The 16690-nt window shown below is 36.5% G+C and overlaps 1 protein-coding gene across 4 annotated transcripts in view; it reads right to left on the minus strand.

Moving 5' to 3' along the window:
* apba2 (amyloid beta precursor protein binding family A member 2) overlaps nt 1-16690 on the minus strand; it is a 53471-nt gene that overhangs the window by 29809 nt on the left and 6972 nt on the right. For 3 of the 4 annotated variants that reach the window (XM_020713654.2, XM_011489564.3, XM_020713649.2), the window contains exon 2: nt 140-625. In XM_020713654.2, the coding sequence (XP_020569313.1) occupies nt 140-584 (445 nt within the window). In that variant the 5' untranslated portion in view covers nt 585-625. Of the gene's footprint in view, nt 1-139; nt 626-2025; nt 2130-16690 lie in introns of all 4 variants that reach the window. The other variant, XM_011489571.3, reaches the window with a different exon arrangement.

The raw sequence follows: 16690 nt of genomic DNA on the forward strand, positions 1-16690 counted from the left end.
TAACAATCATAAACAATTGCTTTTTTTTAGGATTTGTTGCATTTAAATGAAAGTGGCTATCATCACTGTGTATTTTTTTAGCCAACACTTTTCAGCAGAACTGTGTGACTGAACCCTTGAAAACTGACGTCAAACTCACCATCATCATAGTCTTCCTCATCGTCTGAGGAGTTGTTGATGTAGTCAGAGCTGGAGTCATCATCAAGACTATCAGCGCCCCCATGGAAGTCGGCCTCGTCATGATCTTCATGGTTATGTTCGGGCAAGGGCGGGGTTTCTGGATGCTGATTCTTCAGTTCAATGTCAGCATCGTTGTTGCTGTACTGCTTTCCTTCCACCTCTGCATCTTTTTGAGAGGAACTGTGATCCCCTTCCTGGGGCTTCAGAGAGGAATATTGTGCCTTACAGGAATGAGCGGGAGCTTTCAGGTCACATGACTCTTTGTGGTAGTGGAGAGGGCGTTGTCTTGCAGGGAGGGCTTTTAGATCACATGACTCTGCATGACGAGGTGTAGGACAGGAAGCTGGACCTTGAGTGGCCATGCTGCTTCCCCCACAACTCCCCGGCCTTTTCCTTTGAGCCATAATTGGCAGCTTACAAGGCTTGCATTGTTGGTTCCTTTATGCTGTGGGACAGAGGAAGACAAAGGGCACAGATTCAGAGTAACAACAAAGAAAGATGCTTGGATTAACACACCCACATATATTTTTATTCAACAATAATAAATCTAAATAGGAAAACTACTTTATCACAGTGTTACAACCCATTGACCTTGGTCACAAATCGTTTTTACAAACCAGAAGCCCTTTTGCAGATTTATCAAGGACTTCTTCTTAGCCAAAAAAAAAATCAGCTAACATTTCAGTTAAAGGTACATTTAATAAATGACACAGTGTTAGGGATATTCTCAAATTTGCATTAGTTTTTGTTGGCAGCTTATTTGATTCAATACATTTCAGAAAAATGTATAATTTTCATTGGCATTATGGTTATTTGCAGACTGAGTTTGTTAAGTTCACACATGGGACCACCCACATACCAAATTAAAAAAACACGTCCTATAATGCACAAATAGCAACTTCGATAAAATAAAAGAAAATGCAGATTTTAACCCCTCACCTCCCCACCCCCAGAGTTGTCATAAATAGAGAATATTGCAAAACATTTATAATACATTTTTGCAATCAGTCTGTGCCAAAGTTTAATGATGGTGAAAAGTTTACTTTCTGACATAAGTATATACATAGACATCAATGGGATATGCCTCTATGATAACCTTATGCAGATTACTAAAACATGCTCATACTTTGATTTAAGAACACTTAGGACACATCAACTGCAAATGTGCAAAGAATCTGCTTCTCAAGAAGGATGAATAATTTCTCTTTCCTCTTATGGTATCTTTTTTCTTAGCTTGTTTTTTTTTAAAATTGTCCCTTGAAGTGAGGAAGATAAATGTAGTTGCTCTTGCAAAAACCTTCAGATCTTCCTCTGAAATAGATGAAAGAGAGAAAAAAAGGACCAATTCAGTCCAAAAATGTTAAATTATGTGCACTCACCACACAAACTTAAGAGAAAACAGTCAGGTGGCTTTTATAAAACAAATAAATCCTTTACTACACAGGTAACAGCATGGATTTCCAGGATACAGTTTTATCATTGCTGTTGTAGCTGTCCTATAACATCTGAACGGTGTATTGTTGTGCCAGCTCTATGGATTGTCATCTATTTAGTCATCTCCCACTTGTGTCATTCAGTTGCTATCCACAACTACTCCCAGAGGGACCTCGTTGCTGCCTTTCTTTAGGTTGTTATTTTACTGTCGTTGTATTTTTCCATCACCAGTAATAAACTCGTTAGTCTGCCACAGACATAACTCCAACACAAGATTATTGATCACTGAATATCATTAATATTTAAACAACACAAGATTCTCATTATTTAACATTGAATAAAAGCTGTTTTTTTAATCTTCCCAGCATGCACCCCTGTTTAAATCTTCTGTGTTTTGCTTCCCCGTCTTACCTGGATGAGAGATGAAGTACACAGAAATGCCACATTTGTTGAAGGAGAGTTTTCCCCTGCCCACCTTCTTCATGCTTCTCCTCACTTCTCCCTTCCCCCAGTCACTGCAACACAGCATTCACCTCTGTGACTCCACCTTCCCTTTCCCTTCCTCTGTGTTACAGCCCAGCCAGCATACACAATAAGCTTAGCCCCGCCTTAACCAATTCCCTACAGTCAAGAGTTAGGCTTGGTTACTAGGGGCAACCGCATCCCTGGGGACCAATACCCTTTGACCCCTTCTTTTGTTGTTAGAAATTACATTTCTTCCACCATAATAATTATATGTTAAAGTTTAATAAGACATCTTTATTTCCAATATATTTAAAAGTGGTTCACTATAAACAAACCCATTCATCAGGGACATTTTTGCAAGTAAATAGCCAGTTGTTTTTTTCTCTCTATAATTCTTTGTCTGACATGTGTTGGTAGCAATACATGACTGATAATGTCATCATTACAAAGCATAAAAGGCATCGATTCCACCTGTTCAGTGGCGTTCAAATTAATATATAGTAAAATATCAGTTATGTGGTTTACTGCAAATAGTTTTGTAAACTAAGTCTCACCCGTCCTGTTTTAACATTTTGCCTTACACTTTCTATCTTTAATTTAATGTAATGCTGCAATCAATGTTTAATTTTTTGTTATTATTTCTTTGAGTTTCTCTTTATTGCAACATACTAAGATGCCAGAATAAAAAGTGATTTCATTTTACGTAAGGAAAGTGCTTTATCTAAGTTGCTCCTTATTTATTTGTAAAGCCGAAAATGTGTCTACAATTAATTTAGTGATTTTTTTTAAATAAAAGAAGACATTGATGCACAGGCTGAAACTAACTAGGAACACTGATGTACAATTATATAAAACCATAAAGAAAAAAAATCATTTAAAAGTTGTTGTTTGTTTAGAATTCTGTTTTGTTTTTCTTGTTTTGCTACAGGCAGACTTTTCGCTTCAAGTTGACATGCAAAGTGTAACACTTTTTAAAAAAATTGTCAGGTCACCAACTGTGCCAATAGTCTCAATGGTGTCTCACAGGTAGCTCATTTCAACTTACAACAGCAGAACTTCAAGCAGAGTTATGAAAAGAAGTAGCACCACAGTGTTTTCTTCATAATTTATGTGCGTTGGTTTGCAATTTCCCATTCTCTTTGTTGAGCTGCAAAGCAAAGATGAGAAAAATAGATGGCTCTAACAATACAGCAGCAAATATGCTTCTGAAAACAGCCTGTTTTGCTCTTAGATCAACTAGGTTCTTAGTGAAACAGCACAGTGGTAATCATATGGAAATTTATACAATTTCAATTTTCTGCAAGCAGCAACTGTGGATGTCTGCTGTCGCTGAAAGCCTCCTGAATTATCAATGTCTAAAATATCTAGTTATAGCTCTTTTACAATATGATAAAAATTGTTGTGGTGGAAAGCTCTGTGTTTAAGTAAAAATTTGCATGTAAGAAGGGAAATACAGAAGAAATACCTTTCTTTTCATGCCACACTCAGGTTTTCATTGCTTTTCTGACATGAATAACATGTTAGATACATCTGGTAAATTTGGCTGACTCTAGCCTTTAATTCCCCTAGATTTTTTTTTAACCCTTGTGCTATCCTAGGCATTTAAACATTGGGAGTCGGGTCATCTAGACCCACTAGACAGTGTGTTGAACCTTTTTCCTTCAATGATTTGTGATCTTCACTGGTGTCCATGGATTACATGACATCTTTCCACCTTTATCCACCTTTGTCTTGGTAGGGAGAACACGTCAATGCAAGGGTGGGGTCATCTAAGATAGCACAAGGGTTAAGGAATAGAATGTTCTAACATTTGTTGTTACTGTCTGCTTACAACTGCCTTCGGTTTCAATAATCATATCCAAATAATGCAAGATATTGGATTCGGACTCTATTCGAGAACTAATAGTAAGGGTTAAGAGCTTTAATTGGTTTGATGGTTTTTGCATTTTTTGTGTTACTCCTTAAAACAATCACATTTCTGAATTGGTCATTTACAGCATTAGGGTTAAAAACTACATTTGACCAAACATGCGTGGTCGAGTGCGTTCTCACCAAAAATGAAATCATGCATTGGGGCATCAAAGTTTAAATCATTGGTGAGAGATTTGAGCATATGGCCTTGCGCGATTCAAGAGTGGAGGCGCAAAAGTCAGAACTTGAATAATTACGTTGTGTAAAACAATCAAGAACTCGACTTGGGTTATTTGAATCTAATATTTACTATGAAACATTTTCTTTTGTATTACTTTAAAGTAAATTTTAAATGAATAATAATTGAATTGTTAATATTTTGTTGTGCTTGGACTTTTGTTGACCTTCTAGAATGACAGGGAAATTGATAGCTTACTGAAAAGGGGCAGAATCACTTTTTCTTTCTAAATTCAAGCTCATCTAAATGAACAGATGGGTGAACCTTAATTAAATTGTTGCTAAATTGTAGATGAATTAATTGAAATGGCTCCCTCCTTCTCTAGAGTGTTGTGAGGACTGTAGAGATGCAACAGACACCTGTGTTGATACAAAATATTAAGCAGAAAATGTAAAGTGTTTTGTTTGTTTTTTTACAATTTGGCTTTCAATTTTTGCCCCCAGGACACAAAGACTGTAATGCCTAGAAACTGAACTCCCAATCAACCGATTGGCAAATGGCTGGTCAGGCCTCCGATCAACAATCCACATAGTATTGAGTTGAAGTTTATCACCTGAATTTATGTCAGTACATAAGCTTTATCTTAGGCAAAGTGTGTGTGTTTGTATCAATTAAATCTAAGCTTGCCATATAAAAACATCTGACACCTATTGAATTTTATAAATTTCTTGATCAGAAAGGACATCAGCATCTCCTAGGAGGTGATATGATGGCGTACAAGAGGAATTATCGCAAAAAATATTACTCAGGTGTTAGATTTATTTGTACAAAAAAGGGTCATGTCTATTATTTCATAGTTTCTAATATTTCAGGGTATATACATCTTTTGTAAATCAAAAATTACTCAATTTTTTTTTTTCATAAAAGCCCACCCTTGAGTGTTAAACATTAGGCTGTAACAAAGATTTCTTACATTTAAAAAAGAGTGAATCAGCTCTTATGAATTAATCAAATGTTTCTGTTTGCAGCCCTATACAATATCAAAAAAGGGTTTTCACATTGAAAAGTCTCTTGCAGATGAAGTCATCCATTAGAAATACAAGAGGGCATGCAACAATGACGGCGAGACATTCAATTCTGAGACCCCCATGCCCATAACTTTCTGTGATCCATGAAATAACTGCTCCTATGACTCATTCATCATCGTAACCAGGGTCAGGTCTGATCGCGTGATCTTGTCAACATTTAACTGTTGACATTAAACTGCCCTTATAACACTTCCACATCACTGAACAAATGTTGACAAACAGTGTGCAAGTAAATAAAGAGCAGGAACATCAGAAGGAGGCAGAGCGAGAACATGAGTCCCTTCTCATGCTTCTCATTAAGATTCCGCATTGGTTCCATTCACAGTCTCCCACTCACTTTGAGTTGACAACAAGAGGGACATGTTACAGCCGGGCAGGAAGGGAAAGCAGAGGCTTGGTGAGCAGCAGGAATAAATCGGGAGCACATAACGCAATCCTTCACCAATCTGACTGCCAATGTCCGTTACGGCACTTCTGGCCCTTCACCACAGACACACCCTCCTCCCTCACTCTTGACTGTTACTATGGCAACCCCTTTGTTTTTTTTGTTTTTTTAGCTTAGCTCCAAGGGGGACTGGCTGAGGCAATTATCAAACAACTCTGCACAGACCAAACACACATGCAAACACACATCATGCTAATATTTTCACTGTTCTAATACGGTTCTTCTGTTGTTTATCTAAATGGATTTTTTCTACACAACCAGCATTACAAATGATTCACAGGAAACAAAAATAAAATATTTAAAAATGGATTGCAATTGTAATTAGAAAGGGGAACAATTTCCAATTAGAAAAAAATAAATTCACATCAAGATCTACCTGCCAAATTCATTACCTTTTTAATGTAATGAGTTTAATGTAATAGTTTCAAGAGTTTGTATCTAGAATCCATAAAAACAAATTTAAAATGTTTCTACAACACTGAGCTGACTGAAGAAGAAGATTATTAACAGTAAGATTCATCAAAATTACATTTGTTTGTGGAGATCCACAGAGAGCACATTCCTCAAAACTAATAAGAATCTCCTCAAGCTCATCAGTGCTCTGTGTTGAGTGCTAATCATCAAAGGCTGGCGTTCAGTAATTCCGATCAGTTGGTGACTTTGGTTAATAAAAGTCAACGAAAGTGTTCTTTTGTTTTATGCATGTCAGAACCTTTTCAACTGAGAGAATAAAATACTGAAAATATAGTTTCACCAAGCCAACAGTACGACACATTTTGATTTGTTCAGCTTATTTTCTTGATTGGTATCTTTGGGGACTTTTTGTGCTAGCCAGTGGGAGATATATTGAGTGGTCTTGCCATGCCATTCAAGTGCATTGAGGTGGTACTCAAATATAATGGGAAAACGAAAAAAACTAAGCCGAAAAATGGCAAGTCGAGTTGAAGGAGCTAATGGAAATGTAGCTTTAGTCTGTACTCCAGAAACTCAGTTTTTCCAATGTTTTACCCTTGTGCTATCCTTGGCACTTTACCATTGGGAGTTGGGTCATCTAGACCCCACAAGACAGTGCCCTAAACCTTTGTTCTTCATTGATTTGTGATCTTCACTGGTGTCCATGGATTCCATGAAATCTTTCCACCTTTATCCACCTTTGTCATGGTAGGGATAACATGTCGATGTAAGGGTGGGGTCATAGGATAGCACAAGGGTTATGAAAACACTTTGTGGCACCACTAAGTGTTAAGTAGGCAAATACACACTGGTAATAATAATATAAAATAGATTGGATACAATGATTGAAGAGGCTGAGATTTACTTCTTGTGCAAAATTGAAAAATGTATTTAAACCAAAATAATAAAAAAGGAAAAGTATAAAAAAGTTTGTGCATTAAATTACAACATGAAATAATTCATTACCAACTTTCAGAATACTGGAAGGTACAACTGGGCACCTAAGTTGTCTGAGGACCAGGTGACAAACAGGGCAAAGATGGCCTAGATTTTTTAAAAAGAACACCAAACACAGCAAAAGATTGCCTGGCAACAAGCCCCGCATGAAGAGAGCTAAGTACAGCTAAACAGCCCCAGAGGGAGACTAATACTGGGGCAATTTCACATGGTTTAGCTGAAGCTGTCAACAAGGTTTGATAACTGATGAAAGGGAGTAAATGAAAAAAAATAAAAAAAGACAGATAGAGAAGAAGGGAGCATGCATTCAAATACCTAAAGTTTTCATGAATATGTAAATGTAGGGACTTGGGGGAACAAATGTCAAGAGAATAGGACTCAAAATACAAAATTTGGATGAAGGATCTTTAAAGAGAAAACTAGAGAATTGGCCGATGTGATGAAAAGGAGAAAGGTAAAGATCTTGTGTGTTCAAGACCAGATGGAGAGGGGGCTAGGTTATAGATTGGGAGAAGGTTCAGACTGTTTTATCATGGTGTGGGTGAAAAGAGGAAAAGGTACCAGTGAAACTTAAAGAGAAGTTGGCTAACAATGTTGTGAAGAGTGTCAGTTAGGGTGATGAGTCTGAAGCAGGAAGTTGAAGGTGTGATGGTGAATTTTGTCAGTGGTCATGTCTTCCTCTATTATGTGAATCAGAGGAAAAGGAAAGATTATGGAGGGAGATGGATGAGATTCAAGGTACCCCTAGAAGGGAGAGAATGATGATGATTGAGGCAGACTTTGATGGGCATGTAGGTGAGGTAAACAGAGGTTACCAGGAAGTAAGTTTGGGGTTTGGGGTTCAGAACAATGAATGAAGAAGGACAGATAGTGGTGGACTTTGCTGAAAATATGGTTACAGATAAAAGTGGAAGAAGGAGGGCACAAGTTGATTACATTTTGTACAAGTGTTGTAAAACATTGGGACCCTGAGAGGACAAAATAAAGAAAACAGGAGTACAGAGAAATCCTGTGCACTGTGGTGAATGTGGCAAAGACAACCAAAGGGAGTTTAAGAATTTGCAATTCAGTAGAGGTCGTTCAAAACATTTTAGCAAGGCAGAGAAACCAGTATGAAAATATGTTGTTTTGTTATGTTGTGACTTCCTCTCTGTTTGCATTTAACATAATAATTTAATTAATAATTTAATATAATAATGGAATAATTTGATTGGTAGATTTTTTTTTTTATCTACCAGCCAACTTGGCTGGTTTGTCAAAAATTAGATTTTGGTCACTGGAGTTGTGACTCAAACTTGGAGCATCAAACCACATGCAGCTTCACATGCTGCACAATCCGCTTCAAGGCTGTTGCTTCCGAAAATCCTGAGCCGAGTGCATTTTAGTATTTCTCTTTATGAGATGCTCAAGCTAGTGGTAGCTCACAAAACATCTGCTGCATTGTTCTGCAAACATTTTTACAGCTTGTATTTAGTTAGGTTAATTTCCAAAGGAAATGTTAAAATAAATTAAATTCCTTATATTTTGCTGAGAAAAATGACAAATACTGGGCTGTCCATTTTGTTCTGATGGCAGACACCTAAAATACCTTGTGGGTTCTGTCATTTATGGTGACATTTTCTAAAGAAGAAATGCTGATTTGTAATGCATGTCTCTTTGCTTGACTTATTTTATTATCGTTGGACAGGTTAAAATTGCAGCATGGCCCCATCTTAAGTTTCCAATCAATCATTGTTTGCCTGTGTGAAAAAAGAGATCTTTTGGTGTAACCAACCATGTCTGCACCACCTAAAAATGGTTTGCCACTACCTGTGCTGCTGAGCTTTGAATGAGTTTTTGTTTCTGTGTTTTGACTGGCTACTTGACAGCCCTGAGACAGCAGCTGTTCAGGAACGGGCTTGGTCTTGGCATGAAAAATGAATGCACAAAAATTGGTTTCCATTATCATCACAGACCAATGCTGAAATGACATTCTGCTTATCAGAGAGCGCCTAAATATTCATATGTACTTGCCGGTTATACCAGTCAGACGATCTCTGTCTGTTGACAGGGAATCTGTGGTTCAGTGCACCAGTGTGCTTGAATGAGTGTGGTGTGTGAATAGTGTGTGAATTTGCACCCTTCTATCCGTAAAAATCCCACATCAATCCTCTCAAAGCAGCCAGTTTCAGCAGAGTGTTGCACCGCTCAGCATCTTTTATGCTTAACTGAACCCAAAGGGAGTATGTATAGTAAAGATGGAAGAATGAAACCTGTCCGCTTCCAATCTGCCTTCAAGCATACATACTCCATGATTACAAAGTTGATATACATACATGAGTTACTTTTTTTGATCCATAAAGGTATATTAGAGGGGTATGGGAATATCTCAAGTTATGGAATTTGACAAGACAAACACAGGAGCATGTGGAGTTTGACAGAAAGGATGAGCTCACTATGTAATAATGTATGATTCAAAGCTATTTTAGGAAAGTGGGCTTTAAAACCAAGATTTCTTTGGGGAAATCTTCCAGAAATCCCTGTATGAAAACTGTGCCAAAATCCAAAACGGGCAGTTTGTAATAAAAAATAATTGAGGCAAAGTACTCTACACTAAAAATCTGGGGTGGAAAAGTATAATTTTTAGCAATTTTTCATCCCTTTTTTACATCTTCTTATATGCATTATGACTCACATGATGACCCCTAAAGAACACTTAAAATGCTTAGGTTTTTTGGAACGTTTTCTCTGTGAATAAGAGATATCTTCTATTATCTTCCCATTAAATTAAGTTTACATTGTGTTTTGCAATGTAATTTTTTAATTTATCTAAGCTGATCTGTGTCTCCTGATTGAACAAGTAACATCATGCTTACATTTGAAGCAAAGATTTTGCAAGCACATTTTTTTAAGATGTTGTTCCAGTTGATGGTCTTTCTGCTACATTAGTGCAAACAAAATCTTAATCGGTGTAATAGCAGCACTTTTACTTACTACAGGTCAGATCAGGGGAACATTTAAATGATGCAGGGATGGCTGTGAGTAGTTCTTTTTGCCTCAGTCACTTCAGGATGGTGTGCTGACTACTAATTTCACAGTCTCCAGGGAGCCAGCTAGAGATAATATGAGACCGGAAAGACAGGGAACCGTCAGACAAGGATGGCCAGCAGCAACACTGATCTCATGATAACAGGAATCTGGATTACTGCAGCTCTCAGTTAAATCCCTTTACATAACAATGATCAGTATGTAGCCTTTTAGCATGACTATAAATTAGCACTGCAAGCATTGGCATTATGCGGTGCAGTACAGTATAGTTGTGGAGGCTCATCTGTTAAGGTATACTTTCTAGATTCATAATGTTTAATTTGATCCATTTCCTTTTTTCTGTTTGGGGAGCCCTAACAATGACATGAAGACGTAAACCCAACATGTACAAATTTAGACTATAAACTTTTGGCTGTAGTTACAATGTGAAGAGTTAAGAAGGTAAAACAATTAGGATGAGGTTAAGAACCCTAAAATCTGCCACCTGAATGCATGAAAGCATGGTACATTTGCGTTTGTATTTTAATAGGGCGGTTTTATGTGCCATTACAAATGAAAGCTATTTGTTCTTGCTCTGGAACTTGTGTCCTTCTGTTTTATGCAAAGGATTAAATTAATATTGATATGTGCATAATACATTTTTACAAGACTTTTTCTTACATGACAGTAAACTCAGGACATTTTAGTTTTAACCACTGCTTTATGTTTTGGACTTTTTCCCAACATGGACTGTTGCTCGTGTATGTATAGGTGTTTAACGGTATAGAGCATGTCACACTTAGAAAGGCTTAGAAAGGCTAAACGATTAGTGAATTAATTAGAAAAAGCATATACTGCTACCAGATTTTTGCTAATGAACATGTTACTATTGTACCATAATTTTAATTTAAAATGAAATACAAAGATTAGCAATAATTGAGTTATTGCTAAAAATCATATACTTTGATGTATTATTAAAACTGAGTGAGTTAAAGAATGAACAATTAAAAGGGTTGGCATATTTTTGTAAAAATCAACATGTTGCAGGAAGTTTAGTTACCATGTTTCTACCAAGCCTTGAAAGTAGTAGGTTGAAGTTGCAGTTTACATAGTAACAATTTCAGGGCTAATGTTAAATGGAGTGTTGTAAAGTAAAACATCATCGAACAGAAAACACGTTGTCTGATGACTTGATGGACAGGATTTAGACTCTTTAGCCTTTTCTCAGTATATCATAGCTTAAATATGTGTGTCTGCTTTTAGCCAGTGGCATACACACAAGTACTTCAGGGAGAAGTAGATTCTTTTTTCTTTCACAGCTTTACAAAATTTTTGCTTTGGTGTAGATTTCATTTAAGGTATTTCGATAACAATTGTGAAATTTGGAAAGTTGAAAATCATTTTAAAAATCTCAACAATTTTTCCACTGCCAAATTCCTAACAATTTCCTTTTTTGTGCTTTAGTAAACCTAACATGAGGAAATTGTTTATTTACAGAGAATTTTATGGGGAAAAAAAATTCTTTGGAATCTATTGATAACAAATGTAAAATGTACACCTGTGAAGAATGTATCCAGAATATCTGTGGCATGCAGGTGGACAAAATTCGAAAATAAGGTGAACTGTTGTTACATTGCGTTATTGTGACATTCAGAGAAACACATTTACCTGAAATAGTGGATCCTTTGTGGATCAAAAGGTAAGCTAGAAACTGGGATGTATAACAAATCTATTTAACACTTCTGTCTTCTAATTCCAATTAGTTACATTCAGCAAGAAGCATAACGTAATATCGTAAGCAAACAAATGAACGAAAGAAGGGTTAGATGAAAGAAGATATTGAAATTGTTATATTCCTAAAGACACTAACAAACAGCTGGGTATTAAATGTTAGACTGGACCGTGCTGATGAAAGGTAGCTGGTTGTTAAAATGAGGTCAATAATTGTGAAATAAGTTAGTGAGGAGGCTCCAACAGTTTGAATTGATCAATTTTTTCTGAGATTTTTCAGTAAATGATATATCACAAATCATATCAAATATCACAAATATCACAAATCAGTTCAAAGTATAATGATTTGTTATGGTTTGGTAAGTTTTAAATGGGAAAAAAACATCAAAAAACATGGTGTCTTGACAACATTAAAGTAGACTTGTATTTGACAGCATACTTATTTCACCCAGTAAATATCAAAGTGAGTCATTTCCATGCACAAAAAAGCCAGCAGCGATTGCACCCTGAGGGGCAAAAGCTGAGACCAGGAAAACATTTGCAACCACATTTTACCACAAAACAATGCACTAATACAACTTGCTTCTTCAAAGTGTTCGAAAACATCAAAAGGTCCCTTTGATATCACATGGGCCACATGAGTGATAGACTACATTGACAACCTCAACAAACTGACTAACTCTCTAGTAAAACAAACAGATGAGCTGAGGCCAGACTCGTTAGGGTTCATCCTAATCCACTGAGCTCCTCTTTGATAGCTATCTATCACCTCCCCAAAGAAGCAATGTTGCAAAGTACTTTGCTGAGGTGTACTACATCTAAACGAGGACATAAATCCTATCTAACACTATGTTGATACTCTGGGGAATAATGGTGTATGTTATATATTCTCTTGATCACCCATCAGTGCTACAAAGTACACAGTTAGATGTATATGGAGCCTCTCTCTAGGGGTGAGGACGAGGACATGTTGGAGTGTGACTTGCTCAACTGCAGTGGGAAATATGGGGAAATAATTCTAGGAACCATGTCAGTACTCACTGACACAGTTACACTTCTATTGTAATTCACTACCAAAGCATGCCAGAAACTGGGCGTGTCATTAAAGGTTGATTGTCAAAAGATGAGGTTTGATCCAAGTCCAATGAGCTGGTTAGTTAATGTTAGAAAACCAGGGTGAATAATATTATTATTATCAATATTTTAAAAAAAAAATACAGTATAGCTACAAAAATTTGAGGTGACGGAAAAATAATTTCCCTCATATACCTCAAAACTGCATGCTAGAAAATACTAGATAATGGTTTATACTAAAGTCTCACTCCAATCATCTTTTGATCTATTTTAAAAGTGTTCCCATTCAACTTTTAATCATGAATATGCCGTTTTTAGCTTAAATAAAAAGAAACCTGTGTGGTTTTCTAGGACATAGTTTCTGCAGAGCAGAAGGAGTTCATTAGAAATTTGCCTCTGAGTATTGGATGGGACTGAGGGCAATTTGAATAAAGCAATACTCAGAAACACAATTTTAAGTTCTCCATCATGAGAAAATGCTACAAGAACACGTTAAAAACACCAAAAACATGATTTCCAATGGAGTGGGTCTTAAACTAATCAGTAAAAATCCATTGGTCTTTTGTAAAATAACATGAAACTTAAAATATTATCAATTAAAATAATAATGTAAAATGGTAAAAGGTTATCATATTGTCCATCTTCATAAACATTGAAATGTTTTTATTAAAGATCAGGACTTTAGTACAAAAAGGCAATAGCTTTCCAGACATTTTAAAAATACATCGTTAAGGTAAAGTTTTAATGCTCAAAACCCAAAGTAATCAAAATTGAACAGAAAGTTTTTTTTTAAACTAATTTTAGACTATTGTGTTAGAAGGAAATTTGCAAGTCATTTTCCATGTTTTTTATTATTGTTTACACCTATATTTTATCGTTGCATCTAGCAATGTATTTTATTTCTTGATTTTATCAATGTATTTTGTATAAACCCTTTTATTCTACAGTTCTTTGGTCAAAATTCTGTTTTATATATAGGTGAACCGTTATTTAAATAAAATTGAAAATAACAATGTTGATGTCAATATTTGTTTATAATAAAGATCAACCTGAGCATCTGTGGAACAGAGACAGACTGGTCGACCTCTGATCTACAAAGTCACAGGTTTGAGACCTGCTTTTGCCTGCCCCTGTGTCCAAGTGTCTTTGGTGAAGACACTGAACCTCACATTGCTCCTGGTGGTTACAGATTAGCACCTTGACTGGCAGCAGAGCCATCCGTCAGTTAGTGACAGTGTGTACCTGTGTGAATGAGACTTTGACTATGAAACACTTTGGGCATTTAGCAAAGTAAGGAAGGCATGTATGAGTATACACAATTTCAGTACAATACATGCACTTTTTCTAGAGGAAAAATAAGATGGGTTTATATTTTTGGCTGAACAACGGGAAACCATGGTTCCCGAAAATAAAGAGCAGTAACTACAGATTTCTCTACTCTGACGTCTTAACCTTCACTCTTGGGAAGGTCAGCAGCAAGAGCTATCGTCCTAGTTTTGTGAGCTGTCTGGAAATCAAAAGTCGACAGAGTTAATCTTAGGATCCAAAGTTTAATAGAAAATGAAGCTGTTATTTTATTTACCAGATTTGTAAGAGGGTCATTGCATAAGGCTGCATAAGAGGGTGATCTGTCAAATGAAAACAAATCCAGAAGTTTAAACTCCATGATTGTTAATAGAAATCTACCATCTACAATTCCAGAATCTTACAAATTTCATTTTTTTAGATTATTTTTTAAACAGAGTCCTAATATTTTATATACAGAAACAAACAAATCCAGATTGACTCAGCCATCACACATCTACACAGCACATCTCATTACACTGCAAGAAATCTATCCCTATTGACCTCCAGACTGCAGCCTCATCATTCATGGCCGCCAAAAGGCTTACAGTCCCGTGTTCACTCTGAAGCCAAGCATGAGGTGTTCCCTGACTTCAACATGAAGAGAAACACTCAACATTTTACAAGGTTTTTCACATGCCATCCTGCCATGACCTCCTGTCCCGGAGCAATAAATTAACATTTCTCCCTGAATTGCGAAGCTGAAGCACCTAAAGATGAAGAAACTAAAATGTGAAGGTTTCAAGACAAACCACAAATAAACAGACTGTAGCCTGAAAGCTGTCCTTGACAGCAGCTTATTATTCAATGGTTTTTGTCACAGTTATTTTTCTAACTGATACTCAATCAGAAAATAAGCTCTATTTTGCAGTAATAAAGCAATGCCTTCAACACAAACTTGGCATGCACTGATTAATTGGTTGTTGGCTGTTTTTGTGCTGATTTTTCGCTTTGCAGATTCCAGTCAAGCACATAGAAATCCAATTTTTCGTCTGGGCTGAGGAAGCAGCTAACAAATTAGTGCTGTTCTGGTTAGAGAACGCATCATGGCTTTAGATGCATCTAAAGGTCACACATGAACTTTAGATGCATGCTTTCAGTGTGACTGCTGTACGTTGTTGGTGCAGTAAACAAAACAATTCCAATTTGCAATACCTGAGGTAAAAAATTAAATCCACGACCAATAACTAGAATACTTGTAATAATAAATGCATTCCAAAATCAGATCATTAATTCATTAATTTTCAGCATGTCATAAACTTGTATGGAGTTGTAGCAATTTCAAAACATAAAATAATCTTGGATATTTTATTCTTGAGTAAAAAGTATCTCAAAAGATCTCTGCCCTGTTAACTATGATCTGCTTCTCCTGCCAACCACTGCATTTATACCTCTGCTGCTCATCAAAGTGTTAGTATTTTTTGCCTTGTTTCTCGTTCTTTCCATATCAAGTTCCAGTTCAACTCCTGTTTGGAGGTGAACTGGCTGCCTGTCTAGGGTGTAACCTGGGAAGAGGGGCGTATCTAGTGAATTGTGTTCGTCCTATGTGGACTAAAGTGTCTCTGACCGAATTATTTCACTCTTCTCATGGAAGTCACTTTCATGTCAACCAGTAGCGTAGCAGTTAGATCAGTCGTCAAAACCACACCAGTTTTCACCTCTCCTGTATTTCCCTCAGATGCTTACAAAGATGATATTTTCTTTGGTAATGTCAGCGTTTCCAGTGTTGTTAGCCTAACATCTCTCTACTGCATCTCTCCACGCTCCCTCTCGAGCATTTTTTATTAAGCCTTGACATGGGGAAGTTTTAGGCTCTCTATATTAAAATCATTACAATGTATGTGAGCTGCTGTTGAAAGTTAGAAAGCCAGGGTGAGGTTGAAGAAAAAATCAAAACAGTGTATGACATACTTTGTTCTTTTTCAGATGGCAAATTACAATATCAAGCCATTTCAAAAACAGAAACTAGAGTCATTTGGTTTTAAAAAAAAAGTAAAATGGAAATAAGACAATGAATGAAGAGATTTACAACTCTAAGTATTTTGGATTTGCTACAGACTGACTCCAGGGTATGTCTTTTCTTGAGGATTCCGCAACTAGGTGGAGGGGGTAGGAGACTCCTAATTGTCAAGATACTAATACTTCACAAGAAGCTCTACAACAGAACTCTTGTAAAGTCACAATAAAGCTTTCCCACTGCAGCACAGACTCCCATAATACCCTGTTTCTCACTGAGTATGAGGAGTCTTTACTTCATCTGTTGCTCTGAGCAAGATTGTTTGGCTAAAAGAGAAGGCTTGTGATGGATATGAAAAGATTTAATTTGTGGTTTCATCTGTGATTATTTTTTTGTACGTTGGATAAAAAACCATTACAATAAAGATTTCGACAGAGAGACAATGAACAGTCAAAATGGCAGATCAA

Source organism: Oryzias latipes, chromosome 3 (genome assembly GCF_002234675.1).
Source record: "Oryzias latipes chromosome 3, ASM223467v1".
Lineage (NCBI taxonomy): Eukaryota > Metazoa > Chordata > Actinopteri > Beloniformes > Adrianichthyidae > Oryzias > Oryzias latipes.